Source organism: Vigna umbellata, chromosome 1 (genome assembly GCF_029865625.1).
Source record: "Vigna umbellata cultivar VRB3 chromosome 1, Vumbellata_1.0, whole genome shotgun sequence".
NCBI classification, from domain to species: domain Eukaryota; kingdom Viridiplantae; phylum Streptophyta; class Magnoliopsida; order Fabales; family Fabaceae; genus Vigna; species Vigna umbellata.
This window is the reverse complement of record NC_142165.1, coordinates 50,688,095-50,707,442: the sequence shown is the minus strand read 5'-3', so window position 1 is coordinate 50,707,442 and position 19,348 is coordinate 50,688,095. Positions and strand designations below refer to the sequence as shown.

At 29.6% G+C, this 19,348-nt stretch overlaps 2 protein-coding genes across 4 annotated transcripts; both read right to left on the bottom strand.

Moving 5' to 3' along the window:
- Positions 1 to 841: 841 nt before the first annotated feature.
- On the bottom strand, positions 842 to 3,172 carry LOC124845990 (cell growth defect protein). Of its 3 annotated transcripts, none has more exons than XM_088103645.1 (4): positions 3,048 to 3,172; positions 2,775 to 2,905; positions 2,512 to 2,595; positions 842 to 1,295 (listed from the first exon to the last, which is right to left on the bottom strand). In XM_088103645.1, coding segments are annotated over exons 1-4 (300 nt in total). In that variant the 5' UTR covers positions 3,049 to 3,172; the 3' UTR covers positions 842 to 1,211. The 3 variants fall into 3 exon arrangements, with proteins under 3 accessions (XP_087959771.1, XP_047179154.1, XP_047179155.1); XM_047323198.2 differs by having other exon boundaries at positions 2,512 to 2,682; positions 3,048 to 3,164; XM_047323199.2 differs by lacking the exon at positions 3,048 to 3,172 and having other exon boundaries at positions 2,512 to 2,682; positions 2,775 to 3,007.
- A 10,552-nt stretch (positions 3,173 to 13,724) lies between these two features.
- Positions 13,725 to 17,606, bottom strand: LOC124846003 (O-Glycosyl hydrolases family 17 protein). Its single transcript, XM_047323219.2, has 5 exons — positions 17,241 to 17,606; positions 16,738 to 16,873; positions 15,137 to 16,387; positions 14,332 to 14,359; positions 13,725 to 14,023 (listed from the first exon to the last, which is right to left on the bottom strand). The coding sequence occupies exons 2-5, from the start codon at positions 16,802 to 16,804 to the stop codon at positions 13,885 to 13,887; spliced, it is 1,485 nt and encodes a 494-aa protein (XP_047179175.2). The 5' UTR covers positions 16,805 to 16,873; positions 17,241 to 17,606; the 3' UTR covers positions 13,725 to 13,884.
- Between the last annotated feature and the right edge of the window lie 1,742 nt (positions 17,607 to 19,348).

Sequence of the window (19,348 nt, the reverse complement as noted above, 5' to 3'; positions counted from 1 at the left end):
GAAAATGAACCAAAAAGTTATCGGAATAAATTCGACAGTAGTGACACTGCTTGCATCTATGGAAATGAGTATCCACTAAGGATAATAAAAAACAAAAAATATAATTAAAAATAAATATATATAATAAAAATTCTTAAAATAAGAACTTATCGTTAAATTATATTGAAGCTATAAAGAAATAAAGTAGACAAAATAATTATAAAAATATAAATACTTTTATTAACTTTTATGACATTGTAATTTCATACCACTAGATGATAAATATTATGAATCATCAGTAGTTTTTTACAAATAATAAAATGAATTGTAATCACAACAATAAAACTGTAAACTAAAGAAAACGGTTACTTAATATTTATAGATTGGTTATAAATTATATATAGATATAAAATCACATGTATTTACTTTTGTAAGATAACAAAAAATAATAAAATTATAATTATAAAAGTAAATATAAATAATTTCTATTTATTTTGTAAATGAATTTCATTTATTTAGTAAATAATTTTTATTTATTTAATTTTAAAAAATAGTTAAATTTTAAAAGATAATTAAATTTAAAAAATCAATTAAACTTAAATAAAACGAAAATTTGAAAGATAAAAATTAAAAAAAAAAATAGACACTAGAAAGGAAATTTTCCTTTATATATGTATAGATGAATAAACAATCAACTCCCCACTGCATGTGCTTCTTTTGTTTTTAAACATCAGTAGCTAGTGTATCGCGTGTCATGCTGTTTTATCAGATGGGTAGCAGCAATACTCTCTCATATATGTAAAATCATTTTTACATTGATGCTGAAATAAATAAATTCATGAAAGAAATGGAGATCTAGATCGATCAGCAAGAAAACTTGTAGTTGCAGATGAATTTTGAACATTCAGAAATCTATAGCAGATCGAACCTTGCGATCATAATACAAAACTAAATTTAAGGAAGAAATGATGGAACTAAAAGCTGCTTGCTTCTAATAACTGCCTGAACCTGAATGACATATAACAAGAGTTATTAAATAGGCGAAGGCAAGAAGCGATATTGCTGTGTTTGTTTCATGTCAAGTGAACAGCTCTGTAAACTACCTAACTTTACTACTACTACTACTGATATTTCAAAGTTCTAGTCCAAAACATGCTTCCATGCAGCTGAAGATGCTAGCCTCCGTCTTCAACAAGCAAACCTTAAAAGGTATCATGCTGAACTCTTAACACCTAATCTGTGTTAACCTTCTCCTCAATACTTGAGTTGCTAAGTATTACTACACCAATTATTATAAGTATGGCACCTGCAAACCACTGTGGAAAAGTTTTTGCATCAGAAAAATGTACAATTGAAGAAGTGGAATACACAAGAGGTATATAACCAGCTATAAGTATTGGTGTGGTTTAGTTATTTAGCACTGTCAGCATCAGTAGCAAAGAAAGAAAAGACAAGCATCCCTTTACCCTGTTAGCACAACAAAAGCAGGAGCACAACAGCATTTAAGTTTATCTGTTTGGTGCCCCTTGAAAATTGTGTCCCGGAGACCTTTTGTAAAATTCCTTTTAAAGTGAAGAGATTTATGTTTGGATTTTTTTATTGCAAAATCAAGTTAGTAGAAAAGCTCCATTATTGTTTTATTGCAACATGTAAGGTATATACAGTTTTTTAAACTCAATGAATTTGGACAATTAATTCATCGACATTAGCCAAACATGTTTAACTAAAATTACATTAAATGGTATTTCAACGTGATCTTAAATGGTCTCATGCGAATCCAAACCAAACACACTAAAACCCAAAGATATACTTGATGTGTTAAAGTGCATCATAAACTTATCCCAGAATAGTTCAGCTCAATTTACAGGGATCCCAAACTGACTCTAGTCCAGAGCCACAATAAATCTGAAGCATCTAGAAGGTTAACCTGATTAATTATTAATCCAATAACAATTCCAAGTTCCAAACAGAGAGAATAGTTCAAAAATGGTGTATGTAAAGGTTCCAGGGATTTTAAAGACAGGCCACAACACTTGTTTCTGGCTGAATACTGCTATTGCAGAGCAACTTATAGTTAGAGTGTGATTCTGAATCCCTTGAAATGTAGTGGCAAGTAACAAGAGAGTTTCAACAGCATTGTGTGTTACTTTGAGGGAAAACATTCAAACTTCAATCTTCTACTCCAAGTGTTGTAACGTGGAATGTTTCCGGGGTCTGGGAACTATTTAATTGTTTAAAATGAAGTGTCTTAAAATGAATAAAATTGTAAGCAGTTTTATAAATTAACCAAACTTCAAACTTCATAACTTGTCCATAAATTTTAAAATTAGTTTATATAGAAGTTAAACATGAAAATGTAGAAAAATCATACAAAAAAAATTTCTGGGTAGATTAGCTAATAGATAAACTAATTTTGATTTTTTTCTTCTTATTTTTCTGTATTGGAAGTGTTCTTGAGAAATTATTTCAAACATGGACAAAGAAAGGATTGTGCAAAAATTGCAATTATAGTATTGATAAGAGAAAGGGTACCTGGAAAGAGAGTGATTCCCTAAAAAGGAAGAAACCTGCTAAACCGGAAGAGATAAAATTGGTAGCGAAATTGGTGACAGTTGCCTGAAGAGAAGAGAGAGCCTTAAGACTATTGACATAACAAGCCCACATCGTTACATTGAACAATAACACCATCCCGTATCTGAGAAACTGTTCAGTTCGCAGTGAGTAACAAAGATTGAAGGAAAGAGAATTGATTATAATATGAAATGCAGAAGTGAAATCTGAATGGTTAACCGAACCTGTTGAAGAGGGAGCTTTACGGAAATGGCTGCAAGAGCGGCATTAAATCCAGCAGAAACAGCCCACGCGTATCCTTTTCCGTTAGTGCCTGAACCTGACACTCTCTCCATGATCCGATTCTGATCGATCACTGTTTCAAATTAGGGCAAATTATCATTATTGGATTTGTTCTTTTGCAAAGGAAACTCCTAATTTGGCAACAGGTTTTGTTGCTGAGACGCGTTTATTCAAAAATATCATAATAAAATATTAAGATATTTAAACAAGATTACTTTTTTCCCTTTACTGCAATGATTAATCTTGAATAACATCCCTTCTCTTCTCTAATGACAAACCAAACTGACTTTTTTTTTGGTACAAGTTTCTTCGTCTGAACCAGAACTATTTTAAGCATTTTTTTTTCTTATTATTTAATATAATAGTATGCTAATTTATCAAGACAAATATTTACTTTGATTTAAATACGTTTTCAACTTATCCAATTAACGGGTCTTGATTGTGATTTATATAATGAAAAAAATATATACCAAAATACATATATAAGAAATTCATAAGAAAATTCATATTTTTCTCTTCTATTTTTCAGAACTCGTTTATATCATGCATGACCTTGACCTTGTTAGCTTTCTATGAAAGTAAGATGAAGACACAAATACACCTAAATAATGTGATCTTTTGATAATACGAGTCACACACTTTTGATAAGTGGTGAAAAACTTAAGTGCAACCAAATTTCTTTTCATCTTTAAAGTAATTGTGGACTTTATGCTTTTGATTTAATTCTAACATTGTTTTCCTTATATTAAGTTTCTATCATTTTAAGTATTTTCTTCATATGGTAAAATAACTTAATTTTAAGTAATTTTGTAAAAATATCAGCAACTTATTTTTGAGTGGGACAATACTTGATCAACACATTTTTTTCGGTCATCCGTTCTCAATTTTTTTAAAATTAAATATTTATGTGTTTTGACTATTCATGAAATACTGAATTTTTGCATAATGCAATTATTGATTTATAAAAGAAATATCAATGTGAAATGATGCATTACTTCAAGAATTCTTCTTAATTATACTATCTGAGTTGCTGGTTGTTGCCATGTATTCTAGTTTTAAAAATTGAAAGAGCAACAATATGTTTTTTCTTGTTTCAACATTTATTACCCTATCACTATATTTGTATTTCTGATGTTATTAGTGTTAGCATAAAAATTCTTTGTCAAAGTAGCTTTTATATATTTCAGAATTTTGTTTACTTCTTGTAGATGACATGCACATGGTTGTTCTATGAATCTACTAAGTAATCATACTCCAAAGATAATGTTTGGTCTAGTAGGAGTCACATATATAAAACCTTTAATCAAGCTCTTGTAATATGTTTGGTCTAATAGCAGTTAAATATATAAGACCTCCATGATGGTTGTATTCTTTCTTTCTATCATTCCATTTTGTTGAGGAGCGCATCTAATTGTTATGTTGAATCCCGTGGTGGTTAGAGAAATTTGCATAAGCAATATATTCTTGACCTGTGCTTGTCCTTAATGCTTTAATCTTGCAAACACTTTGTTTCTCCATAAATCCCTTAAATGACTTAAATGCATTACATGCTTTTGATTTCTATTTCAAAAAATATACCTAAGCTTTTTTCCTAAAGTCATCAATGAAAGTAATAAAATACAAGTTAACACCATGAGTTGGTATCTCTACCATACACAAATCTGAATGAACAATCTCCAATATCTTTCTTTATCTCCAGGATTTTCCAATTTGAAAAGATTTTTTTATGCTTCTTTCCAATTTCACATGTTTCACAAACACTTTCTAGAATGTTTACAACAGAAAAGTCATATACATATTCTTTTATAGATAAAAAATTTAATTCAGAAAAGTGATAATGTTCAAAAAGCATGCACATAAGGAGTTATCATTTGGTACAAAAGAACTTAAGTAGGATAGTTCTTTATGTTGAACTTTCAAAGGAAACAAGTTATTATAAGTCATTTTTTTACCTTGGAAATAAATATCTTATTTTCATCCATCAATGTACAAAAGTCATTACTAATTTGCATGTTGTAGCATTTTTCTAATATTTGTCTCATACTCAATAGGTTTTTTATGAAGACCAGAAGCATAGAAAACATTAGATATGAAATTATGAAAACCATATTTTAATTTGATACCAATTATTCATTTCCCCAAAGTTGGAATATTTGTATTAGTTTCGAACTTCACGATAGATTTTACTCTTTCATCGAGTGAGGAAAATAATTCTTTTTTCCCCCTCATGTGATTCTTGCAGTTATTATCTAAATACCAAATATTTTCATCACTTTCAAAATTATTTGTTGCTAAAAGTAAAGTATGTGGGTTATAAGAACTTTCACGAGTATGTTGATCTTGATTTTCTACTATATTTGCCTATTGTTTGAATCTACAATATACAACTTTGTCTGAAATTTCCACATTAGTAGCAACTGAAATTTGTTTTCCTTGGTAGTTGAAGTCTCATCTTCCTCTTCCTTTATTGATAGATCTGAAATCGTGTCCACCTCTTTCTTGACTAGGTGGCCTGAAATTGTTGTCTTTCCATTATTGATTGTCCTCTAAAGTTGCCACAACCTCTACCTCTTAAATTTATCTTTCCACCTTCACAACTTTTATTGTCTTCACTTTGAATGGATTATCTATGTTGGTAAAATTAACTTGGGGGCATCTTCATTTACTCTTTCAGTTTTCTCCAAAAAAAAATTCCAAAATTCTGCTTACACGACTTTTAATGCTACCTTGCAATTCTATAAATGTCATGGTGTCTGTATTGTGGGACTCAATTATTGTAGTCACCACATGATCAAACTTGATTGGCATGGTGCGTAGAATTTTCTCCACCACCTTGTTTTCTGAAATATCTTCTCCATATACCCTCATCTTATTAACAAGGTTTGTTACCCGTGAAAATTATTGTTTCATGGTTTTTGAATTGGACATCTCATATTTTTCATATTCTCGATGCATGGATTGTAGTTTGGATTTCAAAGCTTTTCTTACTTCTTTGCATGTTTTGACATTTGTTATTTTTCCAAAAATTGAATAGTCTACATCTTGGTGAATTTGTGATAGCGCCACCTTTGAGTTGTATCATCAACTCCTTGGTGTAAGCGTAGTTAAATAAAGCTCCAACTATTGTGATCTTTCAATGGATGGACATCAACAATGTCCAATAAGTATAATCTAGTTTCCCGTCTAATTTGAGACTGGACTAAATAATATTGTAATCTATGACAATTTCTCTCTCTTTAATAAACTCTACAAATTTGATAAAGTGAAAAGTTTCTTATTCCTCACACACTCAATTTATTTTACTATCTCTCTCACAAACTCACGAAACTAATGTTGGATATAACCAACTCTAATACCAATTTGATACTAAGAGGACATATATAAGAAATTCAAGAACTCGCGCTTTTACTCTGTTAAGCACAAACTCTATTGTTTTTCAAAGCTTACTTACATTATGCATCACCTTGGTAGCTTATTTATGAAAGTGAGATGAACAAACAAACCAAAATAATACATGCTTTTAATAATGCACTCATGGGTCACACACTTTTGATAGGTGTTGAAAAATTCAGGTGCAAACAAATTTCCTTTTATCTTTAAAGCATTTGTGAGGCCCATACTCTTGATTTAATTCTAACAAAATAATGGTAGAAACAATATATGACTTACTTTTTAAAATTCTTGGTATTGTTTCATTATATAAGTGTTTTAATTTATAATAGTCTAATTTAATATGGTTCTTTTCAATTTAAGTGGATTTTATTGTAAAATGAGTCTTTTTACATCTTTTTTTTTCTTTTGTCACACAAATTTTCTACTATGTTTCTACTGGGATGATATCAATTTAAGTTTAGAATTATATCCATAAGTTGTTCTTATTTTGCATGTCTCTTATTAAATTTTAGTCTGGTCTCATAGTTCTTTAACAAGATTTATTTCAACATTCATCCATTGCTCATTCTTTCAAATCGTTTGTTAAATTAAATGCTTGTTGATAGAGTGATGAATTGTCAATCTCAATCATAATCATAACATTCACTTCATCGATATCAAGGTGTATGCATATGCTTAAAATTCCTTTTAACGACTCCTTAACCTACTTTTCTTTTGTTGCTCGTATTTCTTTCTTGAGTTCAAACAATATGACTTTGTTAATAGTTTCTACTTGCCTAATTATTTTAAGAGTATTCCATCAAAATATATTAAAAACATAAAAATAAAATAATAATAATAATAATAATAAATAATAATAATAAATTTGATTTAATATATTCAAATATATTAAATTATAATAAAATATTAAAATTAATTAAATAATTATTAAATTTTAAATAAAAATGAAAATTTTAAAAAACTTATTTATATATTAAAATCTATAAAATATGTTAATACTTTTGCTTTTTATTTAAAATTTAATAAATATTAAACTTAAAAAAAATTTATAATATTACTTATTATATTTTTATATTTTAATAATTAATAAAATATAATTTATATTTTTAAAATAGTTTTATTAAGAAAATTGAAAAATAATAACTAAGAATAAAAATGAAAATAAAAATAATACTTAAAATTATATTTAATATATTTAAATATATTAATATTTAAATATATTAAATTATATTAAAATATTAAATTAAATTTAATAATTATTAAAATTTTAAAAAACAAATTTTGAAAAATTTGTTAATCGGATATAGATATTCGATAAGTTATGAATCGGATATCCATATCCGATAAAGAATGGTTTTTAAAATTTTATTTCATATATAAATTTTAATAATTATTTATTTTAATTTAATATTTTAATATAATTTAATATATTTAAATATTTTATTTTATAAAATTTTATTTGTTATTTGATAAATGATTGTTTTAAAATTTTGTTTATTATTTAAATTTTAATAATTACTTTATTTAATTTAATATTTTAATATAATTTAATATATTTGAATATATTAAATATTTTATTTAATATAATTTTATTTTTTTGTTATTATTTTTATTTTAATTATTTTATTTTTATATTTTTAATATAACTATTATTATAATATAAATTATATTTTAATAATTATTAAAATATAAAATTATATTAAATAATATTAGAATTTTAAATTTAATTATTATTAAGGTGGTGTAGAGTTTTTTAACAAGAAAAAGAAAAGAAAAGAAAAATATATTTATTAAAATTAAAAATAAATTTTTTTATAAAGTTAAAGGGGTAGGATAATGATGAGATGTGAGAAGGTTAAAATGGAATTTTTGGAGGTGCAGGATGAGATCTTGGAGGTGTAGGATGAAACACTTAATTATTGGAACGACAGCGTTTTAGTAGCACTTGTTCAAACGATTCGAGTTCTCGTGCTCTTACTCGTTTCTGTTCGGTAACTTTTCTTGTATTCTTGCTTTTGTTAATATAATTTCTTTTTCTATGTTTTGTACGTTTTGGTAATAGAAAATATGTTGTTCTTACATTGTGTGCTCGGTTGAGTTTAGTATTCTTAGTTCTATTCTGTTATATGCATTCTTTTTCAATTTTAGTTCTTTTTCATTTCTGTTTTAAATCTGTCTGAGAATGTTTGTCCGGTTTGATTTGTACATACTTGTTATGGTTCAATTCTAGCTATTTTTGTGTTTTTCAGTTTCTTTTAGGTAAATATATGATGTTGTTTGTCTTGTATATACCTATCACATGTGTCTGTGTTTGTTTTGTGCTGTTAGGAGCCTTACCCACTTACACATTGAGGGCACATTAAAATACTTGTTCTGATGTACATAAATCTGTTCAGCATTTGTTTTACTTAAGATTAAAATTGTAAAATAATTCTAGAGGGCTTGATTGATCCTCTCATAATCTTCTATTTATAAAAATAAATTGATACAAGAGTACATGATAATTAGGGTAACCTTAGACACAATATAATCATGATAGAGTAACCTAGACACAATATAATCATGATAGAGTAACCTAGACACAATATAATCATGATAGAGTAACCTAGACACAATATAATCATGTTAAATAGGGTAACCTAGACACAATATAATCACGATAAATAGGACAATCCTAGACACAATATAATCATGATAAATAGGGTAGCCCTAGATATAATATAATTATAATAAATAGGGTAAATATTCTAACAGTTTTTGTAGTAAAACAGGGTAAAAAAATTTTCTTAAGATGTAAATACCTACTTTCAAAATCTGTTTTAGTTTACTTTTTTCATTCATTTTTAGCTTAGGTTCTTTTGATTTCAAATCTGTTTTAGAACTTCTTTTTAGTTTTCTTGTTCTATTTTCCTATTTCTGAAATTGTATAGATTCTTTTCATCATTAGGTTCTAGCTTTTACTTGTTCTGATCTAAACCTGTTTTGTTTTGGTTAACCTTTTCTTTGATTAGGAAGTTTATAGGAATATTTTAGGTTTATTTTTTAATATCTTAGGTAGTTTAGGACTGATTGTAGGTTTCTTTGCTCTCTTTCATTTCGGTCTTCTTATTACAGCTTCTTATTCTGATCTTTCTAACCATGGTTTCATTTCTTTAGCTTGGTTGCTTTAAGATTCTTTTTCATTACTTAGGCTCTGTTGTTAGTCTTTACTTTAAACTCCCTGTAGGTTTTTCTTCCTTATACAATTATGTTTTGCTTATGTAACCATTTTTTTAGTAAAAATGTTAAGACAAATGGGATGTCGCTTCTATTCAAAGAAGTATCTAACCATTTTTTTTAGTAAAAATGTTAAGACAAATGGGATGCCGCTTCTATTCAAAGAAGCCGCAAAAGAACACACAGGGCTTGATTTACTGCGTGATTTTTTCGAGTCTCTTAAAAAGGTAATAGAAGAGGAAAAAAGAAAAAGGTTATGAGTCTCTTAAAAAGGTAATAGAAGAGGAAAAAAGAAAAAAAGTTACAGGGCTTGATTTACTGCGTGATTTTCTCGAGTCTCTTAAAAAGGTAATAGAAGAGGAAAAAAGAAAAAAGTCATGAGTCTCTTAAAAAGGTAATAGAAGAGGAAAAAAGAAAAAAGTTATTAGAAAGTTCGTCAAGCGTATTCTAAAGGAAACAGAAGAGGAGAAGAAAAAAGTTGAGGAAAAAAGAAAGGCAGAATGTTTCTCGAAGAAGCCGAAGCCCGATTCATAAACATGCCGAAGAAAGTGGAGAGAATGTTATATTTCTTTTTTTAGACTCAACCAACAATGACACATAGACAGTCACAAACACGTTATTTTGTCATGAATGGTATAGTTTTATTCCTGTTATGTAGTTGTTACTACAAAGTTCAAAGACGTATTAGAAAGAAAAAAAGAAAAAAATTATTAGAAAGGTTGTCGCAGTCAATTCAGCGTATTATAAAGGCACTAGAAGAGGAGAAGAAAGACTCGAAGAACGATTAAAGACATCCCTATTTTTGTACGAATGTCTCATATAGGTGTGGTGATTGGAGCGAAGCGCGCGAGGGAGGGAGGAGGAAGCGGTGGAGAAGAAGGAGGTGGAGCAAAGAAAGATACAGTGCTGCGTCTGCACCACCAGGGTCCTGGGGACGCGAAAGCTGAACCGTTGGGTTATGAGAGGGAAAACATTTGGTTGAAACTGATGATACGAAAGGTATGTGGGAGTGGGAGAATCAGAAATTGAAGAGCAGAGAATGGAACAGAGCGCTGAGAGAAACCAAAAGCAAAAAAGTAAAAAAAAAAAAACCTAAAAAATTGCCTGACTGGACTGGACCACGTGCCACGTCATTAAAATTTGCTTCGTCAGCGTGCCACGACTTAATAAATTTAACGCCGTCTATTAAAATTAACGGCAAGGTTCCAATTGACTCAGTTTTACAAAAATAGGGACCTAATTGAGATAAAAATAAATACGAGGACCTATATGAGACATTCGTACAAAAATAGGGATGTCTTTAAGGATTAAACCATAAACATGCAGAAGAATTTGTCATCAATGGCGTCTTCATTTACTCTTTCAATTTTCTCCAAAATCCTACTTACATGACTTTCAATGTCATCTTGCAATTCTGCAAGGTTTGTTACCCGTGAAAAATATTGTTTCATGGTTTCTGAATTGGATATCTCATATTTTTCATATTCTCGATGCATGGATTACAGTTTGGATTTCAAAGGTTGCTTTACTTATTTGCTTGTTTTGACATTTGTTATTTTGCCAAATCTTGAATAGTCTACACCTAGGTGAATTTGCGATAACGCCAGTTGGTCCTTCCTTTGAGTTGTATCATCAGCTCCTTGGCGTAGGCCTAGTTCAATAAAACTCCAACTATTATGAGCTTTCAAATGGATGGACATCACAATGTCCAATAAGTGTAATGTAGTTTCCCATCTAATTTGGGATTCGACCAAACAATATTGTAATTTGTGGCAATTTCTCTCTCTTCAATAGACTCTATAAATTTGATAAAGTTAAAAGTTTCTTATTTCGCACACACTTAAATTTTCTTACTAACTCTCTCACAGACTCACGAAACCAATGTTGGATCTAACCATCTCTAATATCAATTTGATACCGAGAGGACATATATAAAAAATTCAAGAACTCACGATTTTGCTTTCTTAAACACAAATTCTATTGTTTTGCAAAACTTACTTACATTATGTATCACCTTGGTAGCTTATTTATGAAAGTTAGATAAGCAAACAAACCAAAGTAATACAACATTTTGATAATGCACTCATGGATCACACATTTTTCGTAAGTGTTGAAAAACTCAAGTGCAAACAAATTTCTTTTTATCTTTAAAGTAGTTTTAGGCCATGCTCTTGATTTAATTCAACCAAAATCAATGGTAGAAAAAATATATGACTTACTTTTTTTAATTCTTGGTATTGTTTCATTATATAAGTATTTTATTTTATAATTATATTTTTTAGTCTAATTTAATATGGTTCTTTTCAATTTGAGTGGATATTATTGTAAAATGAGTCCTTCTACATCCTTTTTTTTTCTTTTGTCACACAGATTTTCTACTTTTTTTCTACTAGGATGATATCAGTTTAAGTTTAGAATTATATTCTTGTTCTTATTTTGCATGTTTGTTATTAAATTTTAGTCTTGTCTCGTAGTTCTTTAATAAGATTTAGTTCAACATCCATCCATTGTTCATTCTTTCAAATTGTTTATTAAATTAAATGTCTGTCAATAGAGTGATGAATTTGTTAATCTCAATCAGAATCATAACATTCACTTCGTCGATAGTAAGGTGTATGCATATGCTCATAATGCTTTTTAACAACTTTTCAACCTACATTTTTTTTGTTGCACATATGTTTTCTTGAGTCCAAACAATATGACTTTGTTAGTAGTTTCTACTTGCCTAATTATTTTGAGTGTTCCATCAAGTTGATTGCATGTCATACCAAGTTCATGGCAAAACTCCTCAAAATCATTTCTTAATTAATCGTATTTCATTGTTTATTATGACATTTAAAAACTACATATTGACATATTATGTTTTTCACACAAATTTATATAATTTTTGGACTACTATCTTTACTAGAGGTTTTGATTCCTTTTGTGAAGTGATCAGCAATTACAATAAAGAGCTTGCATTGTTTGTGTAATGATGAGGAAGAATTAATAATGTTTATTTCCTAGGTAGTGAAAGGTTGATGTTGAGGTGAGTTGATGATGAAACTTTTTCAATGTAAAAGGTTGATGTTGAGGTGAGTTGATGATGAAACTTTTTCAATGCAAAAGTGTATTATGTTTTTATGTTGTTGTCACCTTAAGCAATTCTTGACATAGTTTGTATAATCTCCTTTATGTATTTTTTTTCCCATTATGTGTTTGGCTTGGGTAAGGGTAATTCATCTTATTAGTGGTGTTAAGAACCCATGTTTAAATGATTTGTTCCTTACTGTTTTGGTTGTAGGATCAAAGATCTCTACAAAATATTCATTCACACTTTTTTCAAATTCAGCTTAGGTTATCTTAAACACTTTTTAGTTAACTCCTTTATACTTTCTTGATGTTCAAACTCCAAACCGTACGAACGGGTATTATCAAAGGCGCTCTGATGCTCAAATCAGTAATCTAATCGATCGGGATTATGTTAAAATCTCAAATTCGCAATAAATGCAATCACCTACTTTTTTATCTTTAACTTGTATTTATAGGTGTTGACTTGGGCTTGTGATTAACAAGATCATAATCACGGTCCATAGTCTTAATAAGTAGAACTTACCGGTAAACCTGATTAGAGATTATTCTTAAAGTTATTTAAAATTACGATCGTTTGACTTTCCTGCTTTCATTGGCCAACGTTGGTTGTAGTTGGACCTTCATTGAGTCCATCTTGATTCATAATTGGCTGCAAAAGTAGTTCAACTCTTTAACTTACATGAATTTGGCAACCTAAGCCTTAAATCTTGTAGATTTGACATTATTTATTTGTTTAACATTATCAAAGAATGGATCTAACATAAACATCATGACCATGCGGTGTAACACCACCTCAAGGTTTACGTTTTTTACCTTCATTGCTACCTTCATTGCTACTTCGTGGAATCTTTCCTTAATGTCCCTATTTTCTTGGTCATAAATGTGTAAAAATAAATTATAGAGTAGGTAGGTAACTTAAGAACTACTTAAAGTTGTTTGTTCGAAAAAGGTCGAAAATACTGGTAGGTCTGAGCAACGGCCGGATTGGGTCGGATTTGGGATCAATCCGACTGATACGTTATAATTTGAATTTAACATTTTAAGACCCAATATGACAGTTTAATTTATCTAGTTAATTGAACATAGATAATTTAGGTTACCGTTAAATATGGGTTAATATGGACGGTAACATTATAACATAGGAAAATGGAGTAATAGATGAGATGAATTTCGTTTCTAGTGATGAATTAGAAGAAACATTAATAAAAAAATAAAATAAAAATAAAAACTAGATTTAATAACTACCTATCTTAAGAGTGATGAATTACAATGATCCCAAATGCACTAGATGGGACACATCTGAAGAATAAAATGGACAAAAGAAAAACAAAATCGATGATGAACACATTACACGAACCATTAAATGAGCATTCATAGAGCCAAAAATACAGCAATTGCAGATATCAAATACTTAAGACTACACACTTGCAGGTTCACACTTCCACCAAAGGGGCCTGATGGCCCTAGTGCTGTTGGAGGTATACTCAATCCACCAGTGCTCGAGTTTGAACTGATGAAAAAAAATCCATCAACATATAACAAATTCAAAATGCCCCAATTGATTCTTGTTTGAAAACTTTTTTACATAAATAGTTTTAGGAAAGAAAAATAAAGAAAAAATTAAATTCAATTATACATGAGTTAATTTGTGTAGCTTATTATTTCTTATAGCTACTCCAGTAGATAAAGTAACTTTTGTTAATAAAAAAATCATTTTTTCTTGTTCTTTTTCTCTATTAAAAGTGTTCACAGAAAAAATTTCACCAATAGAGCTTAAGTCTAATGAATGAAGGATGTATAAAGATTGAGATTCTATACCTTCCAGTAAATATACAGGATGAAGAACCTGAAACAAAGTATACAGAATTAATTGGTTAAGTAACTTCCTACAATTCCTCAACACAAAGATATGACAACACTCACAAAGATATGCATCCAGTCAATAATAATACTGCTACAGACGCAATTACCTAAGCCTACATAACAAGTTAATAGACAACTGAAGTGCAGCTTATTGACACTGTCGCTCTAATTCTTTAACTACTATTAAGCAATGAAACTGAAACCAAGAGATGTTGTATTACACTACGATCAAAGAAGGGTTACATTATTTATTCTAATATTCAACAGAGTAATGGATCTATCTTTTAAGGTTATGCCAATGATAGTAATTAAATTCAATTTGAACTGTACAAACCTACAACTTTACACCACTCTTACAATTATTCAAAGACTTCTTGCTAAATTTATCTAATGATAATAATAATATGACAAGTAGAGACAAGGTCACCAACCAAAGACTTTAGAATCCATAATTTATTATCCCATAATGTTTTGCAGGGGAATTGGAAGTATTTATTCAACTTCAATCTTTGAGAAGCAATAGATGTGTAATGGTGTAATTTGGAAAGCATGTAGGCATATGTGCCTATACATTGACAAGCTATAGTTATAATTGTTTTCTTGGTCCATTGGTCAATCAAATAGATATGATACAGTGACCAACGAAGCTCTCAGTTTCCTACAACTGTTAGTGCACAATTTGGAAACAAAATGGTTATGTGTTACAGGAGAACAATAGCAGAATGAGTTAAAACAGAAACAAGAAATCATATCAACTTACTAGGATCCTTGGAAGTAATTGTAGCAGTACCGTCAAAGTCGCAAGTTCCACCACTACTATGCTTTTTCTGATAATAATCATTGTAAGCATAAGATGCATGACTTTTCACATTATTGGGGAGATAGCATGGCTGCCCCTGTTGAATTGCAGCACAATTAGCTCCTCCTTGTCCACAAGCCCAGCTCAGGCCAGATTGCAGCTTATCAGTGTCTGCACCGTCTTTAGCCACACAAAAAACTCCTGAAGAATTTCCAGCAGTAATCTGGTCAGAAGCACCAAAACTCAAAGGAAAAACAGTACTCCCATTGGTATAAAAGATGCCCCAATTTTTTTCTGACACGGGCCCATCCACCTTGTCTTCATTAAACAATTCATATATGTATGTATTGATGGCTATGTTTGGCTGACTAGGAGGACCTGAATCATTCATGACCCGCTGAATCATGTTATTAATGTAGAGTTCAGCATTTTCTTCAGTAGCATCTGGTTCATTGGCTCCGCCAAATGATGGCCAGCCAGTCTCTGTGACAATAATGGGTATATTCTTGAAATTTAAAGCTTCTATAGAGTAGTAGGTAGCATCCACCATAGCATCAAACATACTGTTATAATGAAACAGAGTGTTCGGGTCAACAATTTGCTTCACTGAAGGGAGAGGACGGAAGAGAGCATATTCAATAGGGAAAATACCATCTCCTTTAGTATAACCATAATAAGGGTAGGCATTTAACATGTAGGAGGAATTGGTGTTCTTCAAAAACTGAAGTAGTTGATACATAGTACTGTTCCATGAAGAGTTAAAGTTGGCAGCAGAAGGAGGAAAAGGCTTAGGGATAATATCCATAGATTGGGGAGTTGAAACTTTGACCTGGAAGTTTAGGTTTGCAGCAACCAGGGCTTTGTGAAGAGAATTCATGGCAGGAACCAGAACAGGGGCGACATTTGGGATTGTGGAAAGAACCTCACTGCCAACTGCTATTGCTGTGATATTGGTGGAAGGGACATAAGCAACAACATTTTTATTAATCCAGGCTGCAGCTGCTGATGGAGACTCTCCAATCCTCAGTACATCCTCATTGGTGACACCAACAATTACTTCAATACTTGTGTTTGAAAGTGCTTGTAGTAAGTGCACATTAGCATCATACAAACGCACATGAGTAATTTGATTACCCCGTAGAATGTCAACTATATTCGAAGCAGATGGCAAATCAGAAACATCAGTGCCAATGTTTACCCCCACGTATGCACCTGCAAGTTAAAAAATTAGATCTAGCTTAAACTGAAAAAGATAATACAGTCAAAACCGTACACACACAAACCTAATCTCTTCCCCTTGTGGCAACTATAACACATGTATTAAAATAAACAGCATGACCAACGTACAAGAAACAGTATTTTTTACTGTAAAATCTTTGCTCGTGACTATCAAATTACAACACAATCTCAATCCAGCAATAAAGGAAACACCTAATCAATTTTAGCTAATAAATAATAAATGCAAATTCAAGCATAGGAGAATCAGGCAACTCTGCAGTCAGCTTGACGAACTAATGACTTCGCAGGAAGAATCTGATAGACAATGAAAAGGTATAAATTACCTGATGTGGTGGTAAGCATAGCAATAGTTAGCAACAAAACACTCGCAAGCCATGTTTCAAGCGTCATCACATCCAGCACAACCTCAGCACCAAGCTCAGCCCAATGTTGCTGCCCAGCAAAGCCTTAGCTATCAAACTTCACCCAAAAAAAACACGAAATCACATTTTGAACAATTAAAAACACCAACAAAACACAAACAGGAAACTAAAATACGCAAAGACCAAAAGTAGGACCAACCAACAATAATCAATGTACACTCCCACATGCACTCTAGCACAAAAACTGACACAAAATCAAATCTAGTAAGAACAAGTTTTCCAAATAGGTACATTGTGCACATCAACTCTCAGTCAAAACAAAAATAAAAAATAAAAAAGGTTGCGTTTTTAAAAACTTTTCTAAAAATGGAGGAGAGAGATGTGGGATTCCCCTTTTATTACCAAATAACCTAACCCTGGTAAAAGGGTTTGCAAATAAAGCAAGAGAAATGCGGAGTATGGACCTGATTTTGTTAGAAACCCACTAAAGTGGGTGCTGGGTAGCTACTCTTCTCTAGTTGAAAGGTAGGACAGAACAAAACAGAACAGAAAAAAGGCAACAGCTTTGAGCACAGTACCAGGTATCAGAAGCTGAAACAATGAGAAAATTGAAGTAGGGGATTTGGGTTACAATGTGTAGGTGCAGTGATACATTCAACAAACTAGTTTTTGGTGTGTTGGGAGAAGAAATGAGAATGAATTGAGGAAGAACGGGTGAGAGAGAGAAGGAAGAGGTAACAGTGTGAGTTGCAACACTCACTCACTCCCACTGAGTTATTACTACCAGACAACATTACATCCACATCATTGCCTTCCATTTTGCCCTATGCTCTTCTTTTCTTCTCTCTTCATTTACCCTTTTTTTCACATTTTTTTATGAATCTGCACATGCACCTTCCAATTTCTTTATTAATTATTCATAAATAATGCACTCACTATAAGCTTCTTTTCAAAAGATTCTTCCCTCTTTGATATATCATATTTCTAACATGATAACACCTACTAATAAAACTAATTTATTGTTATAAAATGTGAATCAAATTAATTTTCATTATTATTATTATTTTCAAAATACTTTTTTATTATTTATTTATACAAAACACAAAGACTAATAATAATAATTAATATCAATAAATAAGAAATCTAAATCTAAAATTGTACACAAATTATCAAATATTTTATGAAGATACCTATAATTTCTTCTTAAGAATTACTATTTTAAATGTTATCTATGGAATAAAGTAAAATTGATAATTAAACTTTTTATCTATTCATTGCATTTAGTTCCATTACATTTCTCTTAAGAAAGTATGCCTAAGAAAAGAAGTTCAATATAATTGATAGTTAATCTAAGAAGATTCAAGATTTTGTAAGAAAGTCAATACAAAATTAAAGTCGAAAAAACCACATTAATAACCTTTGAAATATTTTTAAATGGTATTGAACTTTTTTCAGTTTTAAAAAATAATACTTATTTCACTTATATATTTATCTTGTGCATGGTTTGGATAAATCTTTAGTTTACAATAAACAAGTAATTTTATTTTTATAAATTGTAGTTTCTATCTAGATAAATAATTTGAATCATGATGTAACTTTATTTTTAATTTTCATGATTTGTAAAATAGTAAAATTTAATTAGAAATCCATACATGTATTCATATTTAAGAAACTTTTTTTAATGTACTCTATGGAAGAAATAACTCCTGAAAATAAGTTATTAATTCTGATTTGTATAAAAATAGATTAATTAACACTGTTTATTTTATTTAGTAGAGTGACACCCTCCCTTAATACAAGTGACAAGTATTTTCTTTCTAAAAAAATAGTACATAAATATAATTTAGCAATATTATAGAAAAATAAGTTCGAAATCTCCAAAATTAAAATATTAATGTGGTTTTATAAAACAAAAAACTTGTAAAACATGAGAACACGATTTTATCAAAATAAATGAATGTATGGGGATTATCTTATTTTGAAAAATTATAACATAAGTGTGTATTGTGAAAAATGTGAAACACATACAAATATAGTTTGAATACTATTTTATCATAATGACACTTAAAATTAAAATATAAAGAATCCTCTGAAAAATATTGAGATAGGAAAAATATTTTTTAAAGTACATTTTCCAGTTTATATATTATAAAATTTTAATTTTTACATTTTAAAAGTTAGATGAATCCAAAAGAGGTATTAGTTTTTGCAACAGCTAAGGACAAAACCCGTGACCATGCTATTCATTAATGTTCTCTACTTCTTTTTTTTCTTTTTCTTTCTTTTGACAGAATATTTTTCTTTCCATATATAGTATGACTCTTATTCTTCCATTTATCTATCAAATAATATTTGGACTTAATTATTTGATTGAACATAAATTTAATAAGAGGTTCAAATAATTTTGAAATAAAAAGTGTTACGATGCAGACAAGAATAATTAACAAAATATTTATTTTTAATCAGCTAAAAGACAGTAGAATTTTATGAAAAGTAAATAAAGATCTTTAAAATATTTTTATATTATAAATTTTAAAACTTTAATCTATTAAATTTTTATAATCTATGCTTT

Coding starts and splice junctions, on each gene's coding strand:
- LOC124845990 (XM_047323198.2), bottom strand. Junction 2,683..2,774: donor TAAAGCTCCCTCTTCAACAG/GTTCGGTTAACC, acceptor CGAACTGAACAG/TTTCTCAGATACGGGATGGT. Junction 1,296..2,511: donor GGGAATCACTCTCTTTCCAG/GTACCCTTTCTC, acceptor ACTTTTCCACAG/TGGTTTGCAGGTGCCATACT.
- LOC124846003 (XM_047323219.2), bottom strand. CDS start 16,804: ATGACGCTTGAAACATGGCTTGCGAGTGTTTTGTTGCTAACTATTGCT. Junction 14,360..15,136: donor AATTACTTCCAAGGATCCTA/GTAAGTTGATAT, acceptor ACTTTGTTTCAG/GTTCTTCATCCTGTATATTT. Junction 14,024..14,331: donor TCCTGTATATTTACTGGAAG/GTATAGAATCTC, acceptor TTTTTTCATCAG/TTCAAACTCGAGCACTGGTG.